Raw genomic sequence first — 19,769 nt, 5'->3', positions numbered from 1 at the left:
AAAGTGGAGACCACAAAGAAAAGTTCTTGAGAGATACGATCAGCTGGGGCTTCTTCCAACTTTTTCAGGTGTGTTCGACATCCCTAGGGTAAACCAATGAAGAGCACTATGATTCCAAGCTGTGCCCCAGATCACAGACTCACCTTCACACAAGTGGCTCCTGAGCATGGGGAACAAGGGGCAGCCATCACAGCATGACTCTAGAGCAGTGATGACAGTTACACAGCAGGATCCTAAACGACATGGTGTGAGCAGGCTGAAGTGTGAAGGCAAGATGGTACTCACCTGGATGGTCACATTCATGGACTCTAGCGCAGGTTTGGGTACATTCAGGGGGCCTAGTACCACAGGGAACTGGAGGGTAAATCACTGATGCACCACAATGGCAGGTTAATTCATCAAAACCTGGTGGAGCAGCAGGTAAAACAAAATAATCCGTTCTGAGTTTGGGATGTGCACGTAGGTATTTACACACACACATACACACACTTTTGCTTGTATTTTTAGAGGAGAATTTTTGGGGGTGCTACTTTTTTTAAAAGATGTTTTTATTTTATTAAAGCTAAGCTGGTGAAAAAGGCACAGGCAGATATAAAGTTTCATTTATTACTATGATTCTGACAATTTCTTAATACTTTTCCCAACATATTTATAATTAGACTGGAGATTACATTAATGACTGAGTTTTTAATATTATAATAGGGAATTTGTCAATATTTTAAAGATCACATAACTTAGTGAACAATTACTTTCCAAATGATCAAGGTGCGCTATTATAAAAATCATGCACAGGTAAAAAGATCCATTCAAAATATAAGAAAATCCAATGAATTTTAGTGGCAGAGAACAAAAACACTGAGTCAAGTCCTTTTTGAAATGAGATTGATTTCTGGTCTAATTTCAAAGAATATAAATAATTATTTGAAAACGTCTTTAAAATACTCTTCCCTTCTCCTGTGTAAGGCTGGATTTTTTTCATAGGCCTCAACTATATCAAACAGATTCGATGCAGAAGTAGATCTGAGAATCCAGCTATCTTCTATTAAAACAAGTATCCACTATTCTGTTTTTTTGAAACTAGTTATTAAAAAAAAATTTGTGATTACATGCGATGAATGTATTATTTTTCTTCTTAAATATACTAATAAATTATTTGAAAAATTTCTCAGTTTTAATTTCTAATATGGTAGATCCAGATAAATATAACTTACATAAAAAGAGCTCTTTAGGATAATTTTTAGTAATGCAAATGAGTTCAACAACCCAAGAGTTTGCCAACAGCTGCAAATAATATAGAGAAAGAAGACTGTTGAGGACAGAACCTAGGTCAATAACATATATGAGGCAGGTGGCAGAGAAGGAATCTATTAACAAACTACGTCCCATCTCAGGATCACTGCTCATATCCTAAGTTTTGTATATTCAGGGACTACAATACAGCATTCAAAATAACTTTAATTTTAAAGTCTCAACAAATTTGAAATAACAAAGGCTTAGTTCAAGAATCCGTACATTCTAAGTAAATCAATCTCTCAAAGTATATTATGTCTGAATTTCTAAAAAACTCTTCTAATAAACTATACAGTGAAGATACTCACTGGCTTGCCAGCATATCTGACAGTTTCCACGATGACAAGGTTCTTCACATCTATGAAGGCCACAACGGAGTTTCCTCCCACAAATCAAAGGACACTTGTGCTCCTTATCCTGGGAAGAGAGATTTATATTTGTTCACAAAATGGTCTTCATTTTGTATTTTCCATAAATAAGATTAACAAAAACAAAGCTCGACACATTTACAGATGAAATGATGTCTGGAAATACCTTCAAAATAACTAGAGAAGGGAGTAAGTGGGGACACAGATGAAACAAAATTTGTCATGAGGAGATCAATACAGAAGCTGGATGTTGTGTATATGGGACTCTCTATACCAGTCTCTCTGCTTCAGTATGTCTGAAATAAAAAAGAAAATTTTTTTACATTGTGTGTGTGTGTGTGTGTGTGTTTGATGGAGTAGGGGGAAGAGAGAGAGAGAGAGAGAGAGACAGGGTTTCAAGAGAGATAGAGTCTCACTCTGTTGCCCAGCTGGAGGGCAGTGGTGCAATCTTGGCTCACTGCAACCTCTGTCTCCAAGTGATTCCCCTGCCTCAGCCTCTTGAGTAGCTGGGATTACAGGTGCCTGCCATAATGTCTGGCAAATTTTTGTATTTTCAGTGGAAATGGGGTTTTACCATGTTGGCCAGGCTGGTCTGGAACTCCTGACCTCAAGTGATCTGCCTGCCTTGGCCTCCCAAAGTGCTGGGATTATAGGCATGAGCCACTAGGCCTGGCATAATTTTACATTTAGAACTATTTATCTATTTCAAGATCTGGTTGTAAGACTGGTTAATTTTTATATTTTTGGTAGAGATGGGGTTTCACCATGTTGCCAAGGCTGACCTCAAACTCCTGGGCTCAAACAATCCACCCACCTCAGCCTCCAAAAGTGGAATTACAAGTATGAGCCACCAGGTCCAGCCTCAAATTCTTTTATAATAAGAGGAAGTCTTTAAGCCTTCTAACACTAGTTACATAACTTGCACAATTCATCACTCTTTACTTTAATATACAAATTTAAAAAATAATTATGTTATATATATACATACACATGTATGTGTATGATACATGTACAGCCTTGCTATTGGTACCGTGTTATCTTGTTTATGTATATATGCATTGATATGGTTTGGCTGTGTCCCCAGCCAAATCTTATCTTGAGTTCCCACATGTTGTGGGAAGGACCTGGTAGGAGTTAACCAAATCATGGGGGCAGGTCTTTCCCATGCTGTTCTAGTGATAGTAAGTCTCATGAGATCTGATGGCTTTATAAAGCCAAGTTTCCCTGTACAAGCTCTCTCTCTCTCTGCCTGCTACTATCTATGTAAGACGTGACTTGCTCCTCCTTACCTTCCACCATGATTGTGAAGCCTCCTCAGCCACTTGGAACTGTAAATCCATTAAATGACTTTCTTTTATAACTTGCCCAGTCTCGGGTATGTAGCAGTGTGAAAACAGACTAATACAGTAAACTGGTACTAGTAGAGTGGGGAACTACCGAAAAGATACCTGAAAATGTGGAAGTAACTTTGGAACTGGGTAATAGGCAGAGGTCATAACAGTTTGGAGAGCTCAGAAGAAGAGAGGAAAATGTGGGAAAGTTTGGAACTTTCTAGAGACCTGTTGAATGGCTTTGTTCAAAATGCTGATAGTGATGTGTACAATAAGTCCAAACTGAGGTGGTCTCAGATGGAGATGAAGAACTTGTTGGGAACTGGAGCAAAGGTGACTCTCTTGTTTTAGTAAAGAGAATGGTAACACTTTGCCCCTGCTCTAAAGATCTGTGGAACTTTGAACTTGAGAAAGATGATTTAGGGTATCTGGTGGAAGAAATTTCTAAGTAGCAAAGCATTCAAGAGGTTACTTGGGTGCTGTTAAAGGCATTCAGTTTTAAAAGGGAAACAGAGCAGAAAAGTTTGGAAAATTTGCAGCCTGACAATGCGATAGAAAAAAAAAATCCTGGCAGGCATGGTGGCTAATGCCTGTAATCCCAGCTGTTTGGGAAGCTGAGGTGGGCAGATCATGAGGTCAGGAGATTGAGACCAGTCTGACCAACATGGTGAAACCCCATCTCTACTAAAAATACAAAAAAACTAGCAGGGCGTGATGGATGCACCTGTAATACCAGCTACTCAGGAGATCGAGGCAGGAGAATAACTTGAACCTGGGAGGCAGAGGATGCAGTGAGCTGAGATCATGCCACTGTACTCCAGCCTGGGTGACAGAGTGAGACTTCATCTCAAAGAAAAAAAAAAAAAAGAAAATCCCATTTACTTAGAAGAAATTCAAGCCAGCTGCAGAAATTTGCATAAGTAACAAGGAGCCAAACGTTAACACCCAAGACAATGGGGAAAATGTCTCCGAGACATGTCAAAGGTCTTCAGGGCAGGGCAGACCCTCCCATCACAGGCCTGGAGGCTCAGGATGAAAAAATGGTTTTGTGGGCTGGGCCCAGGGTCCCCATGCTGTATGCAGCCTAGGGACTCGGTGCCCTGTGTCCTAGTTGCTCCAGCTGTGGCTGAAGGGGGACAACATAGAGTTCAGACCATGGCTTCAGAGTGCAAGCCCCAAGCCTTGACAGCTTCCATGCAGTGTTGAGCCTGTGGGTACACAGAAGTCAATAATTGAGGTTGGGAACCTCTGCCTAGGTTTCAGAAGATGTATGTAAATGCCTGAATGTCCAGGCAGAAGTTTGCTGCAGGGGTGGGGCTCTCACAACCTCTGCTAGGACAGGGCAGAATAGAAATGTGGGGTTGCAGCCCCCACACAGAGTCTCTACTAGGGGACGACCTAGTGGAGCTATGAGAAGAGGCCCACTGTCCTTTAGACCTCAGAATGACTGTATTTACCCAATGCCTGTATCCACATTGTACCTAGGAAACAACTAATTTGCTACTGGTTTTACAGGCTCATAGGCAAAGGGACTTGCCTGTCTTGGATGAGACTTTGGACTGTAGACTTTTGAGTTAATGCTGAAATGAGTTAAAACTTTGGGGACTGTTGGAAAGGCATGACTGGTTTTTCAATGTGAGGACATGAAATTTGGGAGTGGTCAGGGGTGGAATGATATGGTTTGGCTGTGTTCCCACCCAAATCTCATCTTGACCTCCACTGGGAGGGACCTGGTGGGAGGTAACTGAATCATGGGGGCAGTCTTTCCCATGCTGTTCTCACGACATTGAATAAGTCTCATGAGATCTGATGGCTTTATAAGGCCAAGTTTCCCTGCACAAACTCTCTCTGCTTCCTGCTATCTATGTAAGATGTGACTTGTTCTTCCTTGCCTTCTGCCATGATTGTGAGGCCTCCTCAGCCACTTGAAACTGTAAATCCATTAAATCTCTTTCTTGCCAGGCGTGGTGGCTCACGCCTATAATCCAAGGGCAGATCACTTGAGGTCGGTAGTTCAAAACCAGCCTGACCAACATGGTGAAACCCCGTCTTTTTAAAAAAACAAAACGAAACAAACAAAAAAAACCCTTTTTCTTTCGTAAGTTGCCCAGTCTCAGGTATGTCTTTATCAGCAGTGTGAAAACAGACTAATACACACACACATACACACAAACACAAACATCATGTCATATATAACATAAATACATATGTTGTTTTTACATACATAAAAGAGTATACAAGATAACCCAGTATGAATAGCCAGCTAGTGCTTTCTTTAATTAGTTACATAAAAGCAAAAAAAAAAATTTTTTTTGAGCTCCCACTATGTGAGATTCCAGAGAAGTCAGAGAGCTTGAAATCCCAAAAGTCAGAAGCAGCAGTCCCAAAAGTAAATATTTTAAATAAATAATATTTTTGAAAATCTTTTTTAAAAAAGGCATAATTTTTCCTACTGACCTGACCTAAGTGGTACATGAAACCTGAAGCCCTGAAGCCCAACTTGCTAAGTCCAGGTCAGTCTGTGTTGTGACAACACACAATCTCCTGCAGAAAACTGTGTGCTCATGTAGCGGTCTTGGGCTCTGTCTCTTTGTGGAGCAGGTATGGGGACTATGAGAGCTCTCTGACTGCTGCTTAGGGCCCCATCCCAATGACTTCTAAATCTGGGCTGCATTCTCCAGATGGCTGAGGCTTCCAGAGGCCCAGCCCCTGGATGAATGGAATCTGATTATGTCTAATGATAAGTCTACTTACCACACAGCATATCTCATTACATTTATGCCGTCCACACAACCGTTTCTTGTTACACCGCTTGTCACACATAAATGTAGCATCTGCTGTGGCCAATTAAAAAGAAAAAAAAACAGGCAAAGGATATGAGCATTTATACAACAAATATTTGAGTGACTATATATAGGCTAAAAGAATACAATAGTAATAATACAACTGTAATCACATAAATGCAGTTTTTTTTTTTTTTAAGATGGAATCTCAATCTGTTGCCCAGGCTGGAGTGCAGTGATCTTGGCTCACTGTAACGCCTGCCTCCCAGGTTCAAGTGATTCTCGTGCCTCACTTGATTATAGGTGCCCGCCACCACACCTGGCTAATTTTTGTATTTTTAGTAGAGATGGGGTTTCACCATGTTGTCAAGGCTGGTCGTGAACCCCTGATCTCATGTGATCTGCCTGCCATGCCCTTAAAAGTGCTGAGATTACAGGCATGAGCCACCGTGCCTGGCCTTTTTGCCTTCTTTTTTTTTTTCAGATAGAGTCTCACTCTGTGGCCCAGGCTGGAGTGCACTGGCGCCATCTGGGCTCACTGTAACCTCTGTCTCCCTGTTTCAAGCAATTCTCCTGCCTCAGCCTCCTGAGTAGCTGGGATTACAGGCATGTGCCACCACACCTGGCTAATTTTTATATTTTTAGTAGAGACAGGGTTTTGCCATGTCAGTCAGGCTGGTCTCAAACTCCTGACCTCAGGTGATCTATCTGCCTTGGCCTCCCAAAGTGCTAGGATTACAGGCATGAGCCAGCACACTCAGCCGACAGTTTTTTGTTTTTGTTTTTAAGAGACAGGGTCTCTTTCTGTCACCAAGGCTGGAGTCTGTAACCTCAAATTCCTAGGTTCAAATAATCCTCCCACCTCAGTCTTCCAAATATTGGGATAACAGGTGTAAGCCACTCTGCCCAACTGAAAATGCATATTAAAATATCAGTTTTCACCTGTCAAACTGCCAAAAAACAAAAAACAAAAAAGCAATGGTAGGGTGGTTTAAAGTAGAAGAAAAAGGCACACTCATCTTAGCAGATGGGTGTACAAACTTTTAGAGTCTGAAGAGGACTGATTCCAGGACCTCCCTTGGATATCAAAATCCACAGATGTTCAAGTCTCCTATATAAAATGGTATATTTGCATATAACCTATGCACACCTGCCCTTGCACTTAAATCATCTCTAGATTACTTACACCAAATATAATGTAAATGCTATGTAAATAGTTATTATACTGTATTGTTTAGAAAATGATGATGAGAAAAAACTTTGTATATGTTCAGTACAGATGTAATTTGTTTCTTGGAATATTTTCAATCTGTGGTTGGTTGAATCCATGGATATGGAACCTGTGGATATGGAAGGCTGCCTGTGTGTATGTTTCTATCAAAAATTTAAGTGTGGCTGCTCATGGTGGCTCCTGCCTGTAATCCTAGCACTTTGGGAGGCTGAGGCAGGAAGACTGCTTGAGCCCAGGAATTTGAGAATAGCCTAGGCAACAAAATGAGACCCTGTCTCTACAAAAAACTTTTTTTAGTTTTTGAGACAGAGTTTCAGTCTTGTTGCCCAGGCTGGAGTGCAATGACGCAATCTTGGCTCACTGCAACCTCTGCCTCCTGGGTTCAAGCAATTCTCTTGCCTCAGCCTCCCGAGTAGCTGGGATTACAGGGGCCTGCCACCATGCCAGGTTAATTTTTTGTATTTTTACTAGAGACAGGATTTCACCTTCTTGGCCAGGCCAGTCTCGAACTCCTGACCTCAAGTGATCTACTCACTTTTGCCTCCCGAAGTGTTGGGATTTCACGTGTGAGCCACCATGCCAGCTCTACAATAACTTTTAAAAATTAAGATGTTTTACATATGTGCAGTAGTGGAAAAAGAAAAAAAAATTTTAAAAATTAAAAAATAAGTTTTAAAAACTTAATTAAAAGTTAATTAAGCCATGGGCATGGTGGGACATGCCTGTGGTTCCAACTATTTGGAAGGCTGGTGTGGGGGGATCACTGGAGCCCCAGACATCAAGGTTGCAGTGAGCTGTGATCTGCCACTGCACTCCAGTCTAGGTGACAGAGACGCTGTCTCAAACAATAAACAAATAAATAAATAGATTTTAAAAACCAACAATGAGATATCAGAGACATCACTTCACGTGGTAGTGATATATCACTTCACTAGGATGCCTATGATTTTAAAAATCCAGAAAATAACAAGTATTGGCAAGGATGTGGAGAAAATGAAACCCTTGTACATTGCTGGTAGGAATATAAAATGGTGTAGCCACTGTGGAAAACAGAATGGCAGTTTTTAAAAAAAATTAAATACAAAATTACCATAGGATCCAGCAATTCTACTCCTAGGTATACACCCCAGAGAAATGAAAATAGGTATTCAAACAAAAGCTTGTATACAAATGTTCATAACAGCACTATTCACAACAGTCAAAACGTGAAAACAATTCTAATACTGATCAACTAGTGAAGAGACAAACAAAATGTATATTTATAAAATGAAACATTATTCAATCATAAAAAGAAATGAAGTACTGATATATACTACAGTATGATGAACTTCAAAAACATGCTAAGTGAAAAAAGTGGGCACAAAAGATTATATATTGTGACTCCATTAAGATGAAGTATTCAAAAATAGTAAATGCATACAATCTGAAAGCAGATTAGTGGTTTCCTGTGGGAGGGCTGAGTGGAGAGTAAACTTAATAAATACAGGGTTTCCTTTCAGGGTGATGAAAATGTTTTACCCCAGCACTTCGGGAGGCCAAAGTGGCAGGATCATTTGAGGCCAAACATTCAAGACAAGCCTGGTCAACATAGTGAGACCCTGCCTCTACATATTTTTTAAATAAAAGAAAAGGCCAGGCACTTTGGAAGGCCAAGGTGGGCAGATCACATGAGGTCAGGAGTTCAAGACCAGCCTGGGCAGCCTGGTGAAACCCTGTCTCTACTAAAAATACAAAAAAAAAAGCCAGGCATGGTGGCCGGTGCCTATAATACCAGCTACTCGGCAGACTGAGATAGGAGAATTGCTTGAACCCGGGAGGTGGAGGTTGCGGTAAGCCCAAGACTGTGCCATTGCACTCCAGCCTGGACAACAAGAGCGAAACTCCATCTCAAAAAAAAAAAAAATACAATAAAATAAAATTTTTAAAAAGGAAAATAAAAATAAAATAATAAGATAGAAAAAATGTTTTGGAACTAGATTGTGAAAGAACTAAGCGACACTGAACTGTACATTTAAAATGATTAATTATATGTTATGTGAATTTCAACTTTAAAAACTGGGCTAAACACTGAAGTATGTATGTATGAAATGGCATTTGAGATTTGTTTTCAAAGTACTTCAGCAAAAATAAAATGTAGGGAAGGAGGGATGGATGAAAACAGAGAGGCAAAATGTTGACAACTGATGATGATAGGTCATAGGTATGTGGGGATTCATTAAATCAAGTTTCTCCACTTTCACATATGATTGAAATTTTACATCATAAACTTATAAAAAGTGGGACAGGGCTGGGTGCGGTGGCTCACGCCTGTAATCTCAACAACTTTGAGAGGCCAAGGTAGGTGGATCACTTGAGGTCAGGAGTTAGAGACTAGCCTAGCCAACATGGTAAAACCCCGTCTCACCTAAAAATACAAAAATAAGCCAGGCATGGTGGTGGGCACCTGTAATCCCAGCTACTCAGGAGGCTGAGGCAGGAGAATCACTTCAACCAGGATGGTGGAGGCTGCAGTGAGCTGAGATCATACCACTGCACTCCAGCCTGGGCAACAGAGTGAGACTCTGTCTCAAAAGAGAAAAAAGAGTTCAAATGATTTTACAGTGAACATCCATACGCCCATATCTAGATTCTACCATTAACATACTTACTTTCATGTATCTATCCATTTTTCCATCCACCCATTAATTTTCTTTATGCATTTCAAAGCAAGCTGTAGACATGAGTGCACCTAAGCTTAACTTTTTCAGCACTAACTAGAATTCAATTTATAATTTTTTCCTTTTGAGGTGAAAGTTATACTATGAAACACACAAATCTTAAGTATACCTTCACTGAATTTCGACAAATAATTAACCCAACTCCCTAACAAGATACAGAGCGTTTACCTTCACCCCCAAAATTCCCTCATGCCCACCCCAGTCATACCTTCACTTTTCAGACTGGTACATGGCAGCTCCTATGTAAAAAAAAAAAAAAAAAAAGAAAGAAACAGTAACTACTTCAGGACTAATTAAAAAAACACAACTATAATATCATGCCAAAGGTAACAAGTATATCCCAAATATCCTGTACTTCTCTGATAGTCACTTACTCACCAACTTCGCACGCCATGCCTAGAATGAGCCTAATCCCTATATGTATGAGCTTTACTCACAAGAGGACTCCAGGCTTACAGACTTTTCATGCAAATACAATTGTAACAATCTTTGTGGTCTGGTTTCCAAATTCACAGCAGACTAGGAATTATAAAATCGGAATGGTAAGAGGGGCGGCTAAAGGTATGCAAAGGAAAGAGAAGTCATCATATAACAGGGGTACAGACAGACAAAGCCATAAAAAGCAGATGTAAGAATTGAAAACAGGTAACAATCTGGTACTATTTAATACAGGGACAAACGGCTCTACACACTCCAAAGGACACCTGACAGTATCACCAAACTATAGCAAAGTGAAATATAGCAGATCTTTAATTTGGCCTCTAAAGTTTTATTACTGTGGTTTCCACTACGTGTGAGTGGTCCAAAAGGTCTATCATGTAATTGTGCTGAGGCACGATCCTAAAAAGCATGTGTGGTGATGCTGGTGTATGGGAAACGAGTCAGTCACTTGGAGTAGAATGAGTCTGGCTAGCTGCCCGGCTTCTACATCTGATTTCGGCTTTGATGTCATTTTCAAGTTGCCATGTACTCAGAAATGAGAAAAATGACTTTAAAAGTCCCCTCTTACTAAAAATTATCCTGGACAAAAAAAAAGCAGCTACTGGAGTTGATAACAGATATAAAGAGGTATAAGAAATAAAAGGTTCCTGGCAGGAAAATATATATATATCAGATAAAAAATGAAGTGCTGGGATTGATGACATGAAAAAGTTCCCCATTTGCTCTTTACAGATATAGTGACTCATGAAACTGAATTAATGCTCCCATCAGTGAACAATGAATTGTACAGAAGAAATGATATGCAGGAGTGGTTATCTAAAAATGTCAGGAAAGGCAGAACTCCCATAAATTCCTGCACATGAATTACCATAAAGGCTTAAATATGGCATGCTTTATCAAGACATAGTAAGACACAGCATACATTTATTAGAGTCCCACCAAAGTGATGAAAACAACCTTTGAAGTTTTAAGAAATAAATCTTATTTATCTAGAAAACTCACTTCTGTGGAAAAACCTATTCCATTACAAAAATCATGTCATGAAAAATCCATATTCATGAAAAATCTAGTTAAACAATGAGGTGATAATTATCAGCTTTTTTGACAAAGTAAGAAGAGCTTTGTCAAACAAGTTTAACAGAGTCTGTCCTGACAGTGAGCTCCTCCTGCAAGTTAAGGACTTTTACTTGCAAAAATTCAACTTACACATAGGTTTTCAAGAATACATTCCCTGCCATGGAGTCCACTAATAGAGAGAGTAAGGACAAAGAGTCAATGAGAAGCAAGAAAACAAGAGATTGAGAGAGGGATTGTGGGAGAATGAAGAAAACTGACAGCAGCCACTTCCAGGTTGGACTTATATATCCCAACCCTGCTTGTGATTCTCAGTCACAAAGATCACGAAGAGCATCTCTGGGAATTATTAAATTTATGACTGCCAAATCACAGCATCTCACAGTCTTTAATAATACCTCTATCATCCCATGTATACTGTAATTTCTTTCAGGAAAAAAAAAACCCATAAATGATTACACAACTTTTTTAACATGTAAATTACACTACTTTTCCCTTTTTTTTTCTGAAGCTTTCCTATTAAACTAGCTTCCCATTTAGGGACTATATCCTCAGAATCGTTGCAAGTCACATGCTGCCCAGACCTTGCGTTGTGTTTAATAGAACCAATGGTTCAGAATTCTGTCTCTACCCTGGCTTGTACACTGCTGGGACAAATGCTGATATACACTGAAATGACCAGGTAGGTCAAAGAGCAGGATAAATCAACGTTCAGTGTGTTTCCCAAGGTGAATCACCCAAAGACTTCTATAGGAAGGCCTCCTGCCTCTTCCGGTTACAGACAAAGGAATGGACACTACAGCCTAACTCCAAAATGGTAAGATGCCACTTTTATAACATAAGTCTGACCAAAACTATCCAACGTAGGCTGGGTGTGGTGGCTCATGCTTACAATCCCAGCATTTTGGGAGGCCAAGGCAGGTGGATCACTTGAGGTCAGCAGTTTAAGACCAGCCTGGCCAACATGGTAAAAACCTGTCTCTACTAAAAATAAAAAAATCAGCTGGACATGGTGGTGCACATCTGTAACCCCAGCACTTTGGGAGACTGGGGCAGGAGGATCACTTGAGGTCAGGAGTTCAAGACCAAGTTGGCCAACATGGCAAAAACCCATCTCTACTAAAAATACAAAAATTAGCTGGGCATGGTGGCATGCATCTGTAATTCCAGCTACTCGAAAGGCTAAGACACAAGAGTCACTTGAACCTGGGAGGTAGAGGCTGCAGTGAGCCGAGATTGTGCCACTGTACTCCATCCTAGGTGATGCAGTGAGACTGTCTAAAAAAATAAACAAACAAACAAATAACAATTTTAAAAAAGAAAAATAAAAACTATCCAGGCTTTCACCAGAAAGTAGAAATTGACAAAACAGTTGTACAAAACAGTTACACAGTGAAGAATTAAACCCTACCCAAAGAGAGTCTGGCCTTTGCACTTGGCTTCTCAGAGGTAATCTCTAAGCCTAGTGGAACGCCATGCCTTATAGAAGTGTCATTGTTTGCCTGGAGTCTTGGGTCACTGGATAGTCTAATTATATGATTTAAGAGCAAGCTGGCCACACTGGATAGTTTTAGGCCAGGGGCTTTGGGTCACCTGGTATCAGCAGACCTCTGGAGAGACTGGAGACTTGAGATTAGCCACATGGGCGGTCAACTATGGTTGCACAATAGAGCCCCAATAAAAACTGAACACATAGACTTAGGTGAGCTTTCCCAGTTGGCAATACTCTATGTATGCTGTCACACATTCACGCAGAGAGAGTAACACTTTTCTGACTCCGCAGTGAAAGGACAAATGAAGTTCCACATCTGGTACTTTTTTGGACTCTGCCCTACATATTTCTTCCCTTGGCTGATTTAATCTGTATCCTTTTCCTTGTAATAAAACTGTAACCTCCTTGTAGTAAACCTATAACCATGAGTTTAACCATCAGCAAGTTCAGTGAGTCCTTTTATCAAATTATCGAGCCTTGCAGGTGATCTTAAGGACCAATGAACTTTCAGTTGGCATCAAAAGTTGGTATCACAAGTGGGTGGTCACATGGACTGTGCTTCCTCTAACTTCTTAGATGGGTGACTCCTTGCAACAGTGCTACTGTTCCTCTTTTCAGGCTACCACACTTGTATTTGGTAGAGTGATTTGTATATTTGCTTTATCCCACTATTGGCCTCTGAGCCTTGTGTGCCATAACCACTTTCCATACCTATCCTGCTGAGGTTATTTTGATTCCTCCCCTCCCATCATCACCATTTTAAAGAAAACATTAATGGCAACAACTCTAGCATTGCCATCAATAGCATTACCTTTGTTCTGAAACAGCATCTGCAGGAAATAACTGATGTGCGAGAGCATGGTCCACAGTCTCCTTCATGGCAGAGCTTTTCACAGGTATGAATGAAGTCTGCAATAAAAATGAGAAGAGCTGGAAATGAAAATTGCAACTATTCATTTCATACTCCCAAACTGCTAGCCTCACTGGTCTTCACCTCCATTCCCTGCAACTCCAGAATCAGAGTTGAGGGAAGGATGCAGTCAATGCTTCTTCCCTATCTTTCCTTCATTGGCAGACTGGGCCTTTTCTGACAAGTTCAGGGCCCAGCACTAGACACTGGAATATGCTTTAAAGTACAGCATGCTTTGCCTAAGTCAAATATTAGGTCAGGTGTGCTGGCTCATGCCTATAATTCCAGCACTTTGAGAGGCTGAGGTGGAAGGATCGCTTGACCCCAGGAGTTCAAGATCAGTCTAGGCAACATGGAGAAATCGTGTGTCTACCAAAACAAACAAAACACATACACACACACACACACAATTAGCTTATAGTCCCAGCTACTCAGAAGTCTGAGGTGGAGAATCTTCTGAGCCCGAGAGGTTGACGCTGCAGTGAACCATGTTCACGCCACTGCACTCCAGTCTAGGTGACAGAGTGAGACCCTGTCTCAAAACAAAACAAAAACGCAGAATAAATCTTCTTTTTCCTTAGGCTGCACATCTCCGGTATGGAACTGAATCTCCTTAAAATTGTAGCCTTTTGACCTTACTGGAATGCTCTCAACTCTGAAAGTCATCTGGGGATTATAAATAATCAGAAGCCATGATCCACAGTCTCGCTGACTCGAGTTCTGTGAATGGCTGGTGGTGTCTGCACCCATGCTGCTAAACTAGGTTTGGGACAAGTCCTGTTTCTAGGACCCTAGGGGGATCACCAGGAGTCTCTTATGGCTACTGGTGTACTTTTTCTATTCTTTAACTTTCAGCCTCATTGTCTCTTTGACTATAAAGTCTGTCTCCTCAAGAGAGCCTATAGTTAGATCTTGTTTTTTTTTTTTAATCCAGTCTAAAAAAAACTGCTTTTGGCTAGGTGGAATGTCTCATGCCTATAATCCCAGGACTTTGAGAGGCCAAAGTGGGAGAATGGCTTGAGCCCAGGAGTTCGAGATCAACCTGGGAAAGAGAGTTAAGATTTCACCTCTATAAAAAATAAATAAAATGGCCGGGCGCAGTGGCTCACGCTTATAATCCCAGCACTTTGGGAGGCCGAGGCGGGTGGATCATGAGGTCAAGAGATTGAGACCATCCTGGTCAACATGGTGAAACCCTGTCTCTACTAAAAATACAAAAATTAGCTGGGCATGGTGGTGTGCGCCTGTAGTCCCAGCTACTTGGGAGGCCAAGGCAGGAGAATTGCTTGAACCCAGGAGGTGGAGGTTGTGGTGAGCCGAGATCGTGCCATTGCACTCCCGCCTGGGTAGCAAGAGCGAAACTGTCTCAATAAATAAATAAATAATCAGAAATCTCTGCTTTTGTTTAATCGATTCACATTTAATGTCACTGTTATAGCTGAATTTATGTCTGCCATTTTTAGTTTTTTGTAAGTATCATGTCTTTTTTGTTACTCTCATACTCCTTTCCTATCTTCTTTTGCATTCTGTCAATATTTTCTATAGTGTAATTCCTTTAATTATATTTTTTACTACATTTTTTGAGTTATTTTCTTAATGGTCCCTCTAGGGCTTACCATATACATCTTATCAGAATCTACTTCAGATTTATACTAACTCCAGTGAGATACAGAGGGTTTACTCTTACATAGTTCTATTCTTCTCCCCTTTTGTGCAATTACTGTTGTACATATTACATCTTTATGTTATAAACCCAATACTACATTGTTATAACTTTATATAATGTTACATCTATTAAAGAAGCTGAGAAAGAGAACAAATATATATTTATAGTTTTTTTTTTTGGAGACAGGGTGGAATGCAGTGGCATCATCATAGCTGGCTGCAGCCTTGAACTCTTTGCCTCAAGTGATCCTCCCACTGCAGCTTCTAGAGTAAGTGGGGTTATAGGCACATACCACCTTATCTGGATAATTTTTAAAATTTCTTTTAGGGACTGAACCTCACTATGTTGCCCAGGCTGGCCTTGAACTCCTAGCCTCAAGTGATCCTTTCACCTCAGCCTCCTGAGTAGCTGGAATTACACATGTGAGCTATTATGCCCAGCCTTTTTTTTTTTTAAAAAAAAAAAAAAAAAAGATAAGCGGCTCACTCTGTCACCCAGGCTGGAGTGCAGTGGCACGATCTTGGCTTACTACAGCCTCCTCCTCCAGAATTCAAGCGATTTTTGTGCCTTAGCCTCCTGAGTAGCTGGGATTACAGTCATGTGCTGCCACATCAGGCTTTTTCTATTTTTAGTAGAGATGAAGTTTCACCATGTTGGTCAGGCTGGTCTCCAACTCCTGATATCAAGTGATCTGCTTGCCCTGGACTCCCAAATAGCTGGGATTACAGGTGTGAACAACTGAGCCCGGCCCTCCCCACTTAAAAAAATTTACCACTATGGCTTTCCTCATTTGTTCCTGTAGGTTTGAGTTATGGTCTGGTATCATTTTCTTATTCTAACACAACTTTGATCCCATCTATCTCCTTTATGCTATAATTATCAAATATACTTCCACATGTTATAGGCCTATAATTATATACATATTATTTTAAAGTTGTTTCTTAAATCAGTTGAGAGAAGAAAAAATATGCATTTATACTGCCTTTTATGATTACATAATCACCTTTACTAGTGTTCTTTATCAATTAGCAATAATCACGTCTTGGATAAACCTCATTGGCTACGATACTGCCACTGCACAAAGCTGCTCTTTGTTTTTTCATGTGGATTTGAAATTCTATTTGGGTTTACTCACTTTTAGTCTAAAGAACTTCTTTTAGTACTTATTGTAAGGCAAGTCTGCCTGCTAGCAATAAATGTTATTTTTGTTTATCTTCATTTTCTAAAGCAGTTTTGTGAGACATAGGATTCTTGGTTATTACCAGTTTTCTTTCAGCACTTTGAGTATGTCATCCTACTGCCTTCTGGTTGCAATGTATTCTCCACTGTTTCTGATGAGAAATCCACTGTTAACCTTACAGAGGTTCCCTTGTATGTGATAAGTCATTTTTCTCTTGCTGCTTTCAAGACTTTCTTCTTATCATTGACTTTTAGCATTTTTATTATGTGCTGGGTGTGGATTTCTTTGCATTTTACACTACCTGGAGTTCACTGAATTTCTTGGATATGTAGTGTTTTTCAATAAATTTAAAAGTTTTTATCCATTATTTAATTAAATATTTTTCTGCTTCTTTCTACTCTCCTCCTCATATTCCCATTACATGTACACTGATACAGTTAAAGGTGTCCCACATTTCTCTGAGGCTCTTCATTATATTTTCTTTTTTTTTTTTTTTGAGACAGAGTCTCGCTCTCTTGCCAGGCACCAGGCTGGAGTGCAGTGGCACAATCTCGGCTCACTGCAACCTCCACCTCCCGGGTTCAAGCAATTCTCCTGCCTCAGCCTCCTGAGTAGCTGGGATTACAGGCATGCACCACCATACCCAGCTAATTTTTTGTATTTTTAGTAGAGACGGGGTTTCACCATGTTGGCCAGGATGGTCTCAATCTCTTGACCTGGTGATCCGCCCGCCTCGGCCTCCCAAAGTGCTGGGATTACAGGCTTGAGCCACCACGCCTGGCCATTATATTTTCATTTCTCTTCATTATATTTTCTCTCTGTCCCTTGGGTTATATCATCTCTTTCAATCTATCTTCATGTTCACTGATCGTTTCTTCTGACAGCTCAAATCTACTACTGAGCCCCTTAAATGATTTTTTCTTCTTCCTTTGAGAAAGAATCTTGCTTTGTTGCCCAGCCTGGAGTGCAGTGGCATAATCATGGCTTGCTGCAACCTCAATGTCTTGGGCTCAAGCAATCCTCCCACCTCAGTCTCCTGAGTAGCTGGGTTCACAGGCATGTGCCACCATGCCCAACTAAATTAAAAAAAAGTTTTTTTTTGAGATGCAGTCTTCTCTCCCCCAGGCTGGAGTGCAGTGGTATGATCTTGGCTCACTGCAACTTTTGCCTCCTGGGTTCAAGTCTTTCTCCTGCCTCAGCCTTCCAAGTAGCTGGGATTACAGGTACATGCCACCATGCCCAGATAATTTTTGTATTTTTAGTAGAGATGAGATTTCACCAAGTTGGCCAGGCTGATCTCGTACTCCTGATCTCAAGTGATCTGTCTGCCTCAGCCTCCCAAAACGTTGGGATTACAGGTGTGAGCCACTGTGCGTGGCCTAAGTTTTAAAAATTTTTTGTAGAGATAAGGTCTTTGATTCAGCCTCTCAAAGCACTGGGATTCAGGCATGAGCCACCATATCTAGTCTAATGAATTTTTCATTTCAGTTATTATGCTTTTAAACTTCAAAATTTTCATTTGGTTCTTTTTTTTAAAACATAGTTTCTATCTCTTTATTGATATTCTCTATTTGATAAGACACCATCTTCACACCTTCCTTTACCTCTTTAAGCATCATTTCCTTCAATTCTTTGAACTTATTTATTTATTTATTTTGAGACAGAGTCGTGCTCTGTTGCCCAGGCTGTAATGCAGTGGTGTGATCTCAGCTTACTGTAACCTCCACCTCCTGGGTTCAAGTGATTCTCCTGACTCAGCCTCCTGAGTAGCTGGAACGATAGGCGTACACCACCACACCGGCTAATTTTTGTATTTTTAGTAGAGACAGGTTTTTACCATGTTGGCCAGGCTGGTCTTAAACTCCTGGCCTCAAGTGATCTACCTGCCTCAGCCTCCCAAAGTGCTGGGATTACAGGTGTGAGCCACTGTGCCCGGCCCAGTTCTTCGAACATATTTATAATGATTATCCTAAAGTATTTGCTAAATCTGACATCTGGTCACTGTCACAGGCGGTTTCTGTTGCCTGTTTTTTTCTGTTTCTTTGCATATTTCATCCTTTTTCTTGGAAACTAGACATTTTAGCCAATATAGCAACTCTGGATGCTGCTTCCCCTTTCCACAGCTGTTTTTGTTGTGACTGCTTATTTATTTGTGACTTGGCTAGACTATATGAAGCCACTGGTGTCATTCTTTGGTTGCCACAGCCTTAGAGGTATAAACTGACCCTGTAACTACTGTGGCTTCAGCAGGGCTCTTTTTGTCTCTATCCTGATATCTCAGTTAAACTGTGTACCTCATTTGGATTACACTCAGCCCCGAGGATCCATTAATTCCCAGTTCTATTGTTTTTGACAATGTTCCAGGGCATCAATTGCTCAGCAGTCTGATCCAATTAAATTTGGGTAGGAATAGTCTTTGCTGTAAGTCTTTGGGGTTTGTTCTGATCCGAGGAGGGCTCCTCTTAGCTATCTTTCCCTGATTCTCTCTGATGAACTAGATGGCCTATAGTTTAGTTACTGTTGTTAAGATATGCTATCATTTTCTAAAGTGTCCTCAGGCCTGTATTTCCCCACTCTATTTCAAATTAAGTCAGTTCCTTTGAAGAGTACTTCAGAGCTCTTTTTATGAACTGCCTCTCACCTGGGGAAAGGTCTCTGAGGCACTATTCTGGGTGTCGGGTGGGATAGTAGCCTCTTGCCTTCTTGGTTTTCTTCTCTCAGTGGAACCTCTGCACAAGAGTGAGCTGGGGTGAAGACAATTAGGGCTCTAGTATTCTGCTGCAAATAGGATGGAGCCTCCATTCTGTAAGTGGGAGCTTGGTGGAGAAAGGGAGTCCTAACCTCTCAGCTACACTCACCAGAATTTCAGCCTCTTCAACTCAGAGCTGGAGGTAAAGAGAAATGTTGACAATGCACGCTTCCCAGTGAGATACTATAAACCTGCCTGGGAGCTGAGAGAAGCCCCATCTTCCTGTCCACACTTATCCTGAGTGGAGATTTGTCAAGCTGAGCTGCGGGGAGGAGGAAGGTACCAGCTAGGGCTTGATGCCACAGACTCTTGCTATTGTTTACCATCTAGTAGATTTTGATGAATAAGTATCTTTTCATTTGATGTATGCTCTTAGGGCAATTTCTAGAGACTTTTTTTTTTGAGACAAAGTCTTGCTCTGTCGCCCAGGCTAGAGTGTAGTGGCGCAATCTAGGCTCACTGCAACTGCTGCCTCCCAGGTTCAACTGATTCCCCTGCCTCAGCCTCCCAAGTAGCTGGGACTACAGACACGTGCCA

At 40.8% G+C, this 19,769-nt stretch overlaps 1 protein-coding gene, 1 long non-coding RNA gene and 1 other non-coding gene across 8 annotated transcripts in view; 1 reads left to right on the top strand and 2 right to left on the bottom strand.

Annotated features, from left to right (window-relative positions):
- Positions 1-19,769, bottom strand: part of NFX1 (nuclear transcription factor, X-box binding 1) — an 83,596-nt gene that overhangs the window by 25,975 nt on the left and 37,852 nt on the right. For 4 of the 6 annotated variants that reach the window (XM_035307874.3, XM_035307883.3, XM_035307891.3 and 1 more), the window contains 5 exons: positions 13,539-13,636; positions 9,929-9,959; positions 5,744-5,823; positions 1,599-1,707; positions 286-405 (listed from right to left, as the gene is read on the bottom strand). In XM_035307874.3, coding sequence (XP_035163765.2) covers positions 286-405; positions 1,599-1,707; positions 5,744-5,823; positions 9,929-9,959; positions 13,539-13,636 — 438 coding nt within the window. Of the gene's footprint in view, positions 1-285; positions 406-1,598; positions 1,708-5,743; positions 5,827-9,928; positions 9,960-13,538; positions 13,637-19,769 lie in introns of all 6 variants that reach the window. The other 2 variants (XM_035307867.3, XM_035307880.3) reach the window with 1 other exon arrangement.
- Positions 1-19,769, top strand: part of LOC144582333 (uncharacterized) — a 33,022-nt gene that overhangs the window by 7,979 nt on the left and 5,274 nt on the right. The window lies entirely within an intron of this gene.
- LOC118147966 (U4 spliceosomal RNA) lies at positions 16,250-16,389 on the bottom strand. The gene has a single exon (XR_013527575.1). It is a non-coding gene; the product is annotated as a U4 spliceosomal RNA (small nuclear RNA).

The sequence above is a fragment of the Callithrix jacchus genome, chromosome 1 (genome assembly GCF_049354715.1).
Source record: "Callithrix jacchus isolate 240 chromosome 1, calJac240_pri, whole genome shotgun sequence".
Classification (NCBI taxonomy): domain Eukaryota; kingdom Metazoa; phylum Chordata; class Mammalia; order Primates; family Cebidae; genus Callithrix; species Callithrix jacchus.
This window is presented reverse-complemented; position numbering and strand designations above follow the sequence as displayed.